General features: G+C 43.6%; 1 protein-coding gene across 2 annotated transcripts; it reads right to left on the bottom strand.

The window, feature by feature from the left end:
- Positions 1-3,485: 3,485 nt before the first annotated feature.
- CHAMP1 (chromosome alignment maintaining phosphoprotein 1) lies at positions 3,486-15,182 on the bottom strand. Of its 2 annotated transcripts, none has more exons than XM_064709816.1 (2): positions 15,091-15,182; positions 3,486-7,208 (listed from the first exon to the last, which is right to left on the bottom strand). In XM_064709816.1, exon 2 carries the CDS (start codon positions 7,145-7,147, stop codon positions 4,310-4,312), a length of 2,838 nt encoding a protein of 945 aa, XP_064565886.1. In that variant the 5' UTR covers positions 7,148-7,208; positions 15,091-15,182; the 3' UTR covers positions 3,486-4,309. The 2 variants fall into 2 exon arrangements, with proteins under 2 accessions (XP_064565886.1, XP_064565895.1); XM_064709825.1 differs by lacking the exon at positions 15,091-15,182 and adding an exon at positions 13,821-13,955.
- Positions 15,183-15,498: the final 316 nt, after the last annotated feature.

The following is a 15,498-nucleotide window of genomic DNA, read 5'->3' as shown; positions in this document are numbered from 1 at the left end:
AATAAAACAGCATGGGGTATCACTGAGCCAACTCAGGTCTGTAGCAACTGCATGGATGAGTCCTTATAACGTTACATATTTGGGAACTGCAGAATGAGGGAAAACAGAAGTAGATTTAAGAGTTCTTCAATGCACATCCCCCTGCTTTCCTTTAACTTTCAGAAAGATTCTGTCCTTAAAATCAGCATAAGTATTGACATTTATAGAATGCCATTTATAAAATAACCAAAGTATTCACCTTTAATGTTTTCATCATTTTTTATCAGAACTACAGAAATTAAATATTTGCCAGTAGGGGAATCTGGACCATCTTCCTGTACTTTTTTGAACATGGGTGAAGCATTTGTTCTTCTCCAATGACAGGGAACTTTTCCCAAAACTCCATTAAAGATGATGTACAATAGCCATAGGTGTCAGCCAATTCTCACAGCACCCTGGACACCACCCCCAGGGTGCCATGGATGTGCATGAGTAGAGTTCTCTTGAGTCACTCCTGACTCAACCCTCTCTGATGGTAGTTCTTCCACTTCTTCCACCCTTTGACTAAACAGAGAGGCGTGGGAGACCTTGCTGGTGAGGAAAAGACAAAGGTGCACTGGATACATCAGTTTTCTTTGTGCCTGCAGCCACCAATCCACCCACCCCACTTGGTTACAGTCCTGCTTTGCTCAGGTTTTTTCCACTAATGCAGCAGTAAGTATTGGCTTTGTGTGGCCAGGCTTGGGTAGTGGGGGACTATGGGGAGGGGGGGATCTTCTGTGAAAAGCTGCCAGAAACTTCACCCTCTTGTGTCTGTGAACATCTGACTTACTGCTAACTAGAAGTACAGAGCATGGATGCTGTAACTGATAAAACTTTCACTCTTCTGCAAAGTCAGGATGACATATATCTACGTTAGGTACCTTTTTCTTAATGCAAGCATTTAGTTTTCCCCACTGGGTTTAAAGAATTTATTTTTATTTTTACTTTTAAAATGCAGGAGGTTTGGGAGGTATTTAAAAGCTGTTTTTCCTCAATATGTTTCAAGTTTTAACGCTGTGCATGGAGGAAGAATAAGGAATAAAACTAAAAGCGGAGTGTACAAAGAGCAGAACAACTGTTTTTAATTTTTTCTCTTGCAGCACTGGAGGAAGCCTCTGGGAATAAATGCCTGCTTTTCCACTGAGTTTCACTTAAACTTTGGAGTTCGAGGTTTTGGATTTCAGAAGGTTGTACACTTTGATGAGTCAATATTAGTATAAGCATTTGAGACAGGGAATCAGCACATCTGGTTTTGATACCTGCACAAACCTCTGCTGGAGTCATGGAGTGTCTAGGTACAATGAGGGCTACCCTGCAGCTTCAACAGAATAGCAAGTCTCAACTACAACACCAAGGCTTAGTTCAGCTAATGAAACACTAAGCAGACAAACACAGTTTATCCATTTTGTTGGGGGTTAGCACTTGGGGCTTGGGCACACTTTCACAAGGTATAAGAAAAATCTTGCCTGAGCATTCAGTAAGACAGAGAAAAAAGGTACAGAGGCAGCCAAAAAAGAAAAAAAAATCCAACCCAGCAGACAACTGACAGATAAGAGGCAGATGTGAGGAAATAATGGAACTGAGTTGCCAAGACATCATCGATAAGCAACTCAGCCAGCATGTCTGTGATTGAGGGTGCAGGTTTAGAGTTACCATAAGCCCATATGAACTCACTGTCCCTTCTGCCCAAAGAAAGAAAGAAAGAAAGCCTACTCTTTTGATTGTACAGCTCAGAAGAAATACCTGGTCAAGTATGTCAGACAATACAAATTAGCAAGAATTCCTTTGACTTCTACTAAATTTTAATACTAAAATTTAATACATCTTTGCTAGAATCTTTCTCAGAATAGACAATGGTGAAGCACAGAATTCTCATTTTAAAACACTGAATCCTAAATGGTCTTCAGGGGTGTTTTTACACATTAATTTACTCATTAATGTAAGATGAAATAGTACCAATAATGTAATATGTGTTCATATTCTAATGATTACATTCCATGTTTCTCTGATCTAGAGATAAGCAACATACTGATATACCAAGACAGCTACTTAGACACTCTTAGCTATGCTGAAGATATAATATTACTCAAACTAGTAATTCTTGCAAGAATCTCTCCCCAAATATCAAATGAAATTAAGTTGTAACCTGAGACAAAAACGGCCTTTTCTGTCAAACACCACCAAGTTCTCTGCAGACTACTTTTAGTTTGACTGAATGAAAGCTGGTGAAAATGCACTTTAAAAACATGACTGAGCATTCCATACAACCAACCACTTTTTGCCATAGAAAGATGAAGTTTGTATTGCACATATGGCCACAGCTAACATCCTTCTGTAACAACATCCTCTGATGTTTCTTTATTGTTTTCCTTTTGTACTTTCCCTTGAGCATTCTTCACAAAAAGGATTGAAATCAGTGTCCTTCTAAGAGTACACAGAAGAGGTTCCTCTCCAAGGATAGGGATGATAAAAAAGAGCTGCCTAAAAGTTCATATAAAAGCACTTTCTCAGTCATATATATGTTCTATGAATGTAACAGTCTTTAAAAAGTTAGAGAACCTGAAAGTTGAATACTACGAGTATTACACCCAAGCGTAATGAAGACATGCTGCCAAGTCAGGAAATCATTTCACTATGCTGACTTTCATTATTAAATATTTGCCATTGCAAGAAATAATATTTTCTAACACCTGGGAAGTAAAGAATGACTGTATGATTCTGTGCTGTCCTGAACGAGTCACTTTTACTGGCTTTTAGTTAATGCCACTCTTTCTACACTGAACTGGAGCCACAGAACATACACAGTAAGTCACACAATGCATTTGAATTATTCATACAGACATGGTAGGAGGGCAACTCTTTCACTTAATAAACAGCACTAAGAAGTCACCTGAGTGTAGAGCTTTAAATATCTTTGCCCTTCCTTACAGAAATCCTCACGAAAGACAACAAAGATAAAAATACAAGCTTCAACCAAACCAATCTGAAGCTCTTTGGTTGGAGATTACACTTGGAGACTTTTTTATTATTAATTTAACACTAACCTTCATATCCTAAACCCATATTTAAAACAGCTTGTCTAAGCATAAATCAGCTGGAGAGGAACTCCTTCTTCCTTCTGCTGCCTCCACATAAAATCTACATTCCTTCTGAATTAAAAACTACTTATGTGTTTTTAACAAATAATATACAGATCACACAAAGGCCAGCATCCTAAATAACAGTGCATAAATATAAATTCTTGTTTTCCTTTCTTTTCATTTACATCTGACATGCTCTTCTGAAAGAGATGGGAAATTCAGACTAACCTTGCTGAGTGATGACTGAGGCTGATGACTGCGAAGTTGAAGCTTCCAAAGCAGATGTCCTAGGTACTTTTGCATCTCTTGTTGCCAAAGATACTTAAAAGATACTATGCTGAATACAAAGGTTTTGTTCCTGACTTGAACAAAAAAAATTATGGCCAACACCAGGTTGGGTTTCTTTTTATTGTTAAAACATTAAAGCATAACATTTCACCAAATACAGGAAATTTAGGGGTCGTCTGACATTACAAACATCTGGATCATCAAGAGAAAGTGTTGAGCTATACATAGTCTGACGTTAATCTATCAATTTAATGTATATTAGTAAATGATTAAAACATGGCCAAAATACAGAATCACAAAATAAGTACCTCGATGCTTCTAAATCTGAGACAAGTCAGAGAACTGAGTGCAATAAATTTCCAGCAAATGTCTATACACTCAATTACCTCAGGGCAGAATTATTCCAGGAATATTGGTAGTTCCTCGTATTCCTACCAGGAATATTGGTAGTTCCTCATATTCCTCATATTCTTGCTCATTCACATTCAATTTAGTGAGAATTTGATTTGAGAACTTGATAAAAACATTTTTAAAAATACCACATTTAACAAATGTGAAAAAAGAAGTTGTCTTCACAGGAAAATACAGATTGCTTGCCACTCCAGTCCTTAATTGCCTATATGTTTTACAAATCTTTACAAAACTAATTTGTATCCATTTTGGTTTCAAAAACATAGTACATCTGAAAAATAAAATATGACTCTACTGATGGGTAATACAAAGACATGAACACGCATTTAAAATTACTTTTAAAAGTAAATCTTCTCAGTAATACAGCTATAAGACAAGTTAAACATAGTACAATAAACCATGCATCTTCTGACTTGTCAGATCAGCTAAACTACTCGGTTAACATACAGTAACACTTTTGAACACTTCGTAACTTCAGCTTTCCTAGCACAAGGAAAAAAAAAAACAGATTAAATTTGTTCTTCAAGTGGTTCAAGGCTGTCCAAGTGTTTTTTAGGTGTATCATCACTATGACGGCTTTGGCAATGGGTTAAATGTTTCTTAAAGCCTCGGGGAAAATTTGATTCAAAATTACAACGGGGACACTTCAACAGACTTTGACCATGAGCAGCAACATGATTTTTAAGAAGAGATTCCAAGAGAAAAGCTTTGCCACATATTTTACATTTGTATGGGCTTTGAACATTATGCTTGTTAACTAAATGGTGCAAGACAGCACCTTTTTTCATTGCACGACAGCAACAGATTTTGCAGTAATACTTTCCCTTGCCACGCTTCATGTACTTTGCTATTTCTTCCTCAGAGATGAAAGCCTCTTTCTCTTCAGTAAATTGAAGCACACACGGTGGCTGCGTAGGAGTAGTTGCATCCATTTTGCTCTCTTTGCTGTAATCAGATGACTCCATATCATACTGCTCTTGGTCACTGTTGGACTCTTGTTCCTTTATCTCCATTGAGTCCACCACTGGTTTTCCACACTCACTACTATTTAGTTCAGAATCTGAGTTCTCCTGGTTTTCCTTCTTGGGCTTCTTTTTTGGGCATGAATATAACATGTGTTCAGGTGATTCTTTGGCTAATATTGACTGTTCATCCTGCGAGAATAAATCATCCAGTGGTTTCTGATCATCTAAACTGTGAGAGAGAAAGTCACTCTCACCAGACTCACTAGGTGTTTGGGGCTCAGAGAAAAAGCCCGAAGCAGATTTGTGAGGCTCGGAAAACAGGATGTTCTTCTGGATTTCAGAAGGTACAGTAGTTTCAGCATGTCTCTGGACATCAGAGGATAGAGCAGCAGCAGGCTTCTGCATCTCAGAAAATACAGCATGCTTTTGAACATCAGGGGAAACAGCAGATTTCTGGCAGTCTGTGAAAACAGCTTGCTTGAGTGTCTCGGGAGAAACAGGAGTAGGTTTCTGGGACTCAGTAAAGAGGCCATGTTTCTGAACTTCAGGAGATGTGGATTTCTGAGACTCTAGAAAGGAAGTAGACTCCTGAACTTCAGAGGAAATTGAAGTGAGTTTTTGGGCTTCAGAAAACAGGGCATGCTTCTGGACTTCAGAAGAAACAAGAGCGGATTTTTGGGCTTCAGAACACAGAGCTTGTTTTTGACCTTCAGTAGAAACAGCAGAAGTAGACGTCTGATTTTGGGGCTCAGAAAAGACAGCACGTTTCTGGACATCAATAGAGGCAGTAGGATTAGATTTGCGAGTCTCTGGGAACAACACTCTTTTCCGAGGCTCAGGGAAATGAGCCCGTTTCTGAATCTCAGATGAAGCAGCTGAGGTGGATTTCTGAGTTTCAGAAAAATACATTGATTTCCGTGACTCAGAGAGTTTCCAAGATTCAGGAGATACTGAAACACCAGGCTTACGGACCTCAGGAAAGAAAGAAGGCTTCCAAGAGTCAGAGGAAACAGTGTGACTGGACTTTCGAAGCTCAGGAGAAACAGGGGGAGAATGCTTCCATGTGTCAGGGGACAGAACAGGTTTCCAGCCTTCAGGGTAAACAGATGAGATGGGTTTCCAGGGCTCAGAAGAAACAAGAGTAGACTTCTGGGATTCAGAAAACGACGTAGACTTACACGAATCAGAAACGAGCCTCCTAGGTTCTGGCAACACAACTGAACCAGGCCTTCGGGACTCGGGGGCAGACCTCCGGGATTCCATGGACACCGACATGGCAGGCTTTGAAGCCCAGGGAGAAACTGTGGGGGACTTCTGCACTTCATGAGGTGAAGCCCTCCAGGGCTCAGGGGAAACAGTTGGGCCAGGTCTCCATGACTCCGGTGAAACCGCAGAAGCAGGCCTCCGGCTCTCAGGAGAAGCAGCAGAAGCGGGCCGACGCATTTGGGAGGGATGTTTGCGTGGCTCAGGAGACACGGCTGGGGCGTACCTCCGTGGCTCAGGGGACGCTGCTGGAGGAGGTTTCTTTGGCTCTGGTGACACAGCTGGGGAGTATCTGCGGGGCTCTGGAGACACAGCAGGAGAATGGCGCCGGGGCTCAGGCGATATGGCGGGGGAATGCCGGCGGGGCTCTGGAGACGTGGCCGGGGAGTGCCGACGGGGCTCTGGCGACACGGCCGGGGCTGGCTTCTGTGGGTCGGGGGACACAGCAGGAGATGGCTTCTGTGGGTCAGGAGACACGACAGGAGATGGCTTCTGTGGGTCAGGAGACACAGCAGGAGATGGCTTCTGTGGGTCAGGGGACACAGATGAGGCTAACTTCTCTGGATCGGGAGATGTGGCCTGGGCTGACTTTTCTGGATCTGGGGACACAGTCTGGACTGACTTCTCTGGCTCTGGAGAAGTCACCTGAGCAGACTTCTGGGGCTCTGGAGACACAGAAGATTTCTGAAGCTTGGGGGAAACAACAGGTTCTGATTTGGGGAGTTCAGGAGAAAGGGCAGGTTTGCCTGACTCAGGGGAAAGGGTAGGTTTCTGTGGCTCCAACATGACGCTTTTCTTGGACGAATCTGAATCTACTTCTACCTGTTGCTCTTTCTGCTCTTCGTTCCACTTCTCAGGCGCTGCATGCTGTGCTTTGATGTGATAATATACGTTGCAATACATCTTGCTGGTAAAGAAGCATTTATGGCAGTGAAACAGTTTTGCACTTTTTTGATAAAATATAAGTTTGCCCAAGCCAGCAGCATCCATTTCATCACAACACTCTGGGTGAACGGTACCCATATGAATTTGTATGTTCTCATAGTCAGTTCCCCTGAAGCTGCAGTAGTCACATTCCAAGCGCTCTGTGGTTTTACGTAGTATCTGCAGCATGTCCATTTTTCTATAGGCAGTAACAGTCCCCACAGCAGTGCACCTTTTAAAGAGGATTTTTCAGTTCCTGCAATAAAGGAAAAAGATCTGTATAGTTATCCTTTCATGTTAATTTCAACTCTGTCACTCCTAAATAACCACATGGGCTTTTCCCTGCTCACCCCCACTCCCTTTGTAGAAAGCATAGATTTTGCACAGGTACTGACTACTTCATAGAGAAATCCAAACATAAGTGTCACCAACTCCTGAAAGTCATTTTGCATCAGTAAAACTTGAAAAAATAAAGCTTATATTTAACAATAGGCCTTCCTACCTATGTAAAAAAACTGGAAGCAAATGATAAAAAAAACCCCAGGTAATGAAGAGCAAAGTCTGAATTTCACTTGATAAATGTGACTTGTTTTCTCCATTGTCTTCTCTTCCCATATTTGATGAGCTTTTATTGACATTGTATTACTTACATTATACATGTAAACTGAAACCAAAAAGTACTTTGGAAAGTACTTGAAACAATGCCACTGAGATAAGGCCATTTAAAAAATGCACCTTCACCATTAAATTTCAAAACAAATAATCCCTTTTTGACAAAGACCAAACTAAAATTCAAGAAAACAGCAGTCTAAAGTCTAGGCTGTTTTCATCTGTTAAATACTGGCTTCCTTTCACTAATTATATGATAAAAAATACACTGATCATAAAAGCTTCATCTATTATGAAAAGGACCTTTCCTGTTCCATTAGTTCATCTGTTGCCCCAATAACAACAAAAATACTATTTAAGAAAAACAGCAGGGGTTTTTTTCCAGTTGGTAGCTGTATCCAGTCGGTCCACTGTATCCAGAACAATGTTTTCCTCACCCCAGAGATCGAAATTTCTCAAAATTAATGGTTTTTTACAAGACTTAAAAAAACCCACAAAATAGCAACAACAACATCAACAAAAAATCCCCAAAACCAACCAACCCCCCCAACGTAAATAGCTTTTAATGATTTGGCTAGACTCCCCAATTTTCAAAAGAATTTAACCAGATTAGCTACTGCAATAAGCAGAAAACCAAGTCCAGCCATAGTCTGCAAGTTATACTGACATAAAGTGGAAGGTAAAAAGGACATTTAAGTGAAATAAGCACACTTCTTCCTTGTAGGTTGAAATTAAACAGTTGTTACATGATTAATCATGCTAAGCTATCAGCCTAATTTTGGGGGGTGTTGTAAAACACACTGCTTCAAAACATTCAAAATTGTTGTTTAATTTTAACATTAATTTTACCTGTCTAAATATATTTAAGACTAACAAGTCTAAAAATATGCATTCAAAGCAAGTTTTCTTAATTTATTCCTAAAGCATTTTCCCCCTGATTTCTCATGGAAATGAGGCCTATACAAACACACTGCCCCACAGTCAATGCCAATCAAACTGGACAAAGCAATCCAGCCTTACTTTGCATTTCTACACCTTTCATGAAAATCAGCAACTAGAGAATGCAAGCAATGCCTCCACTGAGGCAGAATATGTCACTTAGCAGCAACTTCTTCTGTTTAGCCTCTCCACAAAAAGTCTTGAAACATTCAGAGCAAGCAGTATCTGATTCAGCTTTAATTAAGGAAAAGGGGAAGGAATTCAAAATACTACAGCAGTGAGTTGCTTTGGGCTTGGGGTAGAAACAGAATGAAAGCAAATTAGCAGTGCTGCTAAAGGATGAGATGGATACAGCAAAAAACCAGGAAAGAAGGATTGGCTGAGGAGCAGGAGGGCACAAATCCTTAAGAAATACAGGTTCACTAGCTCAGCTGCTTATGGAGCAACTCCTTTGTGTGCACTGTGCATACACACATCACATTAAGCCACAGGAACAGGTAGATTTCCAATTGGGAAGCACCGTGGAACCACATGCGGAGCTTTAAGAAGGAACCTGCTTCACAACCATGAGGCAAATGAACAGCATCCGACCACAGCCTAGCTGCAAATGAGAAGTAATTACTCTGCCCCACAGACACTGAAGTGGAAGGGCCTTTGGGGTACAAGCTGCAGTTTCCCAGCACTGCTGGCAGCCATATACAAAAGACACCCCAAATTGTACCCCACACCACATTCAGCGTTGACCCAAAACACTTCCCAACATTTTATAACAAATTTTTTATGTCTGTAAAAGATGAAAACAAAACAAAGATGACAGCAGTGCTCAGTGGGCTGTATCTCTTCAACAGAAAATAACCTGCCAATTGTAAAAACCCACAGCACACCATGTCTTAGTACTCTAAAAGACTTTCAAATCTTTATGAACTACTTTATATTTTGTTTGCTGGATTCAGAACAACAGGAGGAAAGGAAAATTTAAATTTGAAAGCAAAAATTTCTGAATTGCTGATATGAGCAAAATAAAAAGGTTTGGGGTTTTTTTTAATCAAATCACAGCAGAACATAATTAGGATAATGAAAATGTACTGCAGCAATCATATTTTTAGACTTGAAAGGGAATTTGTCAATTCCAAAATTGGTTGTAATCATGAATAACCCATTTTCTTTTCACAGAAAACCAAAAAAGGCCTTTTCTAATTTGAATTTATCACAGTTTATAACAAAGTTTAAGAGACAATCTTTTCTACTCTCTTCATAATTTCCCAGCTCTTCACGTCACCTGTTGCCCTTGCTGCAGTTTTTTGTTATTCACTGAAACACACTTCACCCCATGTCCCCATGCTCTTCTTTTATTCAGTTCTATCTTACTTTATGATGAAAATTCCCACTTTCTTTCCAAATGCAACAGTTAGAAAAAGTCAGCAGTTCCAAAATTCCACAAATTGTCCACATTAATGCTAAGCTTTTTTGGCCATTAGATTATTTTGGAACCAAAGAAGTTACAGGCACAATCCAGACATCTAAAAGTCTTGACAGTCAAGCCTTTTGCATAAGAAATAACATTAAAGAGCTGAGGGCACTTTGTGTCACATTGCCATCACCCAGCATTTTCAGTTTTGTAACTCAATCCAGTGTACCTGGCAGTCACTGAATTAACTGCCTCTTCTGCTGAAATCTCTACTTAATTGAGGCACCCTACTGAGCAAGACAACTCTTGGTTATTGCAGCACCTTGGGCTGCAAGCCCATGGAATAGTAAATCTAGTTTCAGAATAGTTACTGGGATCAGTAACAAACAGCACTGAGCCTCTACTAACTCATGTTGTCAATTCAAATTTGTTGAAACACTTCTGGAAGAATAAACTCTTGAGATGTTGCTGGTTCACTTAGCACAGATCTACATAGCTAGTTTGAAAGAGTTTCCTGTCAATCCCTCCAGACTCCTTCTCAATATTGAGCTCCAGTGCCACTGTCTCTACATGGTTTTGGTTGCTGTCCTCCTCTGTACTCAGGTTTCTCACACAGATGACTGCTTCACACTGCTCTTTGCCCCCACTCCTGCATCAGAACTTGTTCTGCACGGCATCCTGGCTTGCCCAGCTGGGTGAAAGTGCAAGGAACAACATGTCACTGTTTTCTAAAGAGTCCCACACCAGCAGAGCCAGCCAGCCTAGAAACCATATGCTCAGTAACCAGGCCCCCGTGGCCTTGGTCCTGCATGAACTGTGATGTAATCTGTGCTCAGCAGCATCCTTCTGGCAACACTGAGGGAGATGGACCGTGCTCCCCCTGTGTAAATGCATTATAACAGACATTAAAGGGAATGTGCTGCTGCAAATCAAACCCATAAAAAGGTTTTATTAAATAAATGGTGTGACTTTGTCAGGGTGCTCCATGTGCACTGCAGAGACCTGAACCAAATACTAAACCACATCATTCTAGTGCTCCGAAGCTCTTTAAGGAAAAGTATGAATTTCAGGACAAAGATCAAATTGTCATGAGCAACAGCTTCTCCACTGAACAAAGGAGAAGACAGATGGTCACTGGAGCATCTCTCCGGACTTCTTGAGTACTCCTAGGAGGACAAAGAAGCTGCCACCTCTGCAAGTACAAATAACTGCTGTGCAGGCCCCAGGCCACTTTGTTTAGTTGAACACTCTGCCAGGCCACAACTGTTTTGTAAAAAAGACACCTGAGCATTCCCCTATTCAAACTCTCAGGAAACAGCTTGTGCAGTGCAGCAGTGGCTATAACTGAGCCTGTGCTGCATGCTACTGTAACACTACAAAGCACAACACATTCTTTAATTGCTCTTTCTACATTCCCTCCTACTTTTCTCACTTTCCATGGCTGCAACACTGAGAAAACAAACACACATGCAGCCAAACAGAACACACTACAACCAAAGCAGAAGCCTGAAGCCCAGCATTTATGCCTGTTCTGCATCCACATCCTGCCTGCAAGACAAAATACTGTGATTCAACTAAGATTCTGGGGCTTGCAATACTAAATTTTAACTTAAGGCAGCCAAGACTCATTCAGAGTCTTCCTAAGACATGACATTTCCCACTGAAATCTACCTGAACAGGTAAGTGCTTCTGGCTAAAAGCTCACTATATCCTCAGATGTCAAGCACAGTAACAGCATCAGTACCAACCCAGCTCTTAGCTGACTTGAAGTGACACAGATCAATGTCCATCACTCAGTTTAAAAGTGCCTGAAGAGACACAAATCCCAGCAGTGGGACCACCAGTCCCCACTGCTGCTCCATCAGCCACCTCTCCCAACCCCTCTTCTTCCAGGCATGTTTAGAACCTACAAACAGAGGTTCCTACCACCAACCCTCTCCTCTCTCCACTGAGATGCTGAAGATCCTTACACCAGTTCCTGTCCCTACATTGCAGTTCTGGCCATCATCTCCTCCACCAGAGGAAAAACAGAAAAACAGCATGGGAAAAGGATTGGTAATAAGGCCAAGTATCTACCTGAGAAAAGAACAACCATCACTGCTTTTCTTGATTTGTTCCTAGCAGTCAAGAGGCTAAAGTTGCGATTTGGCAGAAAGAAGAAGTATCCAGGAAATCAGAGGCAGCGAGATAACCACAAATTCAACCAAAAGTTGGTTATGAGTATCACAAGGCAGCCACAGAGCAGAGTCAAACAGCATCAGAAGTTTCTGCTGAGTTCATGTTAAACTGAGCAATAGGAGCATCCTAAGCTAATGCACAGAGAGGAGAGACCTCCTGATGTCTTCCCAGCCAACACATCCAGCCATGTCTGACATGGTTCATGGAGTCCATATCCCATCTTCCACAAGGATCCTACTTAAGATTAAGCCATACTTCCTACAGCCTCTCAAAAACCTCCCCATGGAAGAAAAGTCGACAAATGCAGAGGAGATACCTACATATAACAAGGAATCCATGCAAGTGTTGGCACAACATGACTCTGGCAGCAAACAAGATATCTCTACTTTTTAACTCCATTCCAGTGTCATAGCTACAAGTCTTCCAATCATTCCTGGTAATTTTTAATAAACACATTCTACACTTAGCATTGCAACAGTTAATATATACCTGCATTTTTCCTCTGCTGAAGATAAGCTATGACTGTCCAAGGGAAGCAACAAAGGGCTCAAAGCTAAAGATCTAGACTGTCTGTGAGCACAGAAAATTAGATTTCTTTTAACATTACATGAAGAAATTCAGAGCACAGCAACAAGAAGTCTGCCACATCATTGTTCAAAGATGTCTTGGTTTTCAGTGGCAGAAAAATCTATAACTCTTTTCCTCTCAATGAACAATCAACCCTGGTGAAACACAAGCAGCTAGAGAACATGCAACATACTTTAATGGCACCAACACAGCTGGGAAAATGATCCAGAAGAAAAGCCATGTGATTTTCTGCAGGGCACTACAACCACACATAAGATTCCCTATACCAGTCACTGCACAGGAAGGATCACTGTTGATTTTCGTCAGCCTTGGAAGTTTCTTCCAGACAAACAGTTCAGTCATAACCCTCTGTCAGTGAGGAGGGTCAGTGGCAAATTTGTTCCCAGCAAAAGAAATCTGAGTAAGTGAGATACAGCAGCATCATTGCCTCTGCTAGAAGGAACAGATCCAGAGTTTTGCTGGGTTTAAGCAAAAGGAAAAATTACACATTCTTGCAGTGCCAAAAAATGAATGGCAGTCTGGTGGCAGCATGATGCTTCTCTTGAAGCTACATGCCTGTGTTGTGACTGACAAAGAGAAGTTTAGCTCCCAGAGGAAGCTGCACACAAACATCCCACAGTGGGGCAGAGCAGGCACTCTGCAAGGCACCAGGCAGGTAAGGGCATCACTTCCAAGGCACCAGGAACAAGACATGCAGTCCTGTGCTCCTGCTAGTCCACAAGTGTCCACAGTATCTGACCACATCTGAACTCCCAGCTACCAGCCAGTCTACTCAGGCTAAGTTCCACCAGCAACAATTGCTGAACAAGGTCTTGAAAATTTCACAGCTACACAAGGTGCAAACACTCCGACCCAACCAGCCACTGAAACCGCAAGATACGCCTAAGAACATGGGAGGCACCAGATCCAGGCAGGAAACGCGGCATTATGAAGTTCCATGTTTCCAGGAAAGGTTCAAGGCAGTGGAGATCTACAAAGTGACAATGCCTGATGCACATACAGATGACTTAAGAAAAACAAAGCACCCAGAACTGCAACAGTTTTGCAATATTTCAATCTTTGTTAAGAGAATGACAAGTCAACACAACATTAGTTCTCAACAAAAGATCTAACAACAGTCTAAATTGCTGAGTAAAATCAACGTACCTTTGACAGATTCAAGACTGAAGAAATTAATTCAATGTACTGCTTCTACAGCTTTCTAACTCCAAGTTCCAATTCCACTTCCAGTTGGCTTCCAAAAACGGCCCTGAAAACCTTATTGCTGCAGTGCTGTACCTGAGCTAATGAAGTGCCACTAGAGCATTGCAATCTAGTCAAGAACCGAATTAAGGCTGTGAAACTTGGTAACATTCTAAGAATTCCATTTACACTACCCTGAAAGAATATGCAGTTCAAGGGAAGATTACAGAAGAGAAATGTGAAATCCAAAGTTTCTATATTCCTCACTTGCAAAAAATTAATAGAATCATTGAGGTTGGAAAAGACCTCTGAGATGATCGAGCTCCAACCTGTGACTGAACACCACCTTGTCAAGCAGACCATGGCACTCAGCGTCACATCCAGTCTTTCCTTCAACACCTCCAGGGACAGCGACTCCAACACCACTCTGGACAGTCCATTCCAATGTCTATTCACTTTCACAGTGAAGAAATCCTTCCTAATGTCCAATCTAAGCGTCCCTTGCTGCCGTTTAAGATCATGTCATCTCGTCCTGTCACTTGTTGCCTGGGAGGAGAGGCCGATCCCCACCTGGCTATACCTTCCTTTCCCGCGGCTGCAGAGAGCGGTAAGGTCCCCCCGAGCCTCCTCCTCTCCAGGCGAACACCCCAGCTCCCGGAGCCGCTGCTCACAGGACACGCTCTCCAGAGCTGTGCTGAGCCAGCCCTCTGCACCTGCTTCTCCGCTCCCACGTGCGACGCCGCCGCTCCCGGCAGCTATTTCTGTCACCGGGGAAGGGCCCGGTCCCGGCGGGGACACGTCCCGTGCCCAACTCGCTATCCCAGGACAGCGGACCGGCAGCGTGCTCCTCCCGCTCCGGGCTCCGCCGGCATCACTTTAACTTTCCTGCGGGAAGGGGGTGCCTGCGGGCTCGGCTTTCCCGGCGCCGCCGGCTCCCCGCTGCCCGGCCCTCCCGGGGGCCGCACCCCCGGGGCCGGGGGCCACGCCGCCCGCCCATTCATCCCGCCCCTCCGGGCGCTCTCCCTCGCCGCCTCCCTTCTCCTTCTTCCCTCCCGTGCGCGGCCCCGCCGGTTTTGTTCCCCCCGCGCCGGCACCGGCAGCCGCCGCCGCCCCCCGCGCGGCGGGGGCTGGACAAGGGGAAGGCCCAGGCCCGATGCCCAGGGGGAGGGAGGGAAGCGCGCCGGGCCCGGCCGGCGGGAGCGGGGGGCGAGCGGGACGGGCCGCCCGCACTCACCGATCGGCACCTCCGGGACGGCGGGCGCGGGGCCGGGGGGGCCGGGCCGGGCTCCCCCCGCCAATGGCGGCGGCGGCGGCGGCGGGAGGCGGGGCCGGGTCACGTGCCGCGGCCGCGGCGGCGGGGCCGGGGGCGGGGCCGGGCCGCGCCGCCCTCCGCGCCGGCCGGCAGGGGGCGCTGCCGCCCGGGGGGCCCGGCCTGTCTGGGGGCCCACAGGGGGCTTGTCCAGTGCGGGGAGAATTCCAGAATGCCAGAAACAGAGTCACAAAGTCACAAACTAGGCTGCAAAAGAGCTCTGAGATCCTCGACTGTTACCAAACATCACCGTGTCAACAAGACCATGGCCCTCGGTGCCATGTCCAGTTTTCCTTCAATACCTCCAGAGATGGTGACTCCACCACCTCCCTG

The sequence above is a fragment of the Zonotrichia leucophrys genome, chromosome 1 (assembly GCF_028769735.1).
Source record: "Zonotrichia leucophrys gambelii isolate GWCS_2022_RI chromosome 1, RI_Zleu_2.0, whole genome shotgun sequence".
NCBI lineage: Eukaryota > Metazoa > Chordata > Aves > Passeriformes > Passerellidae > Zonotrichia > Zonotrichia leucophrys.
Note: the sequence above shows the minus strand (reverse complement) of the source record. Positions and strands in the feature narration are given on the sequence as shown.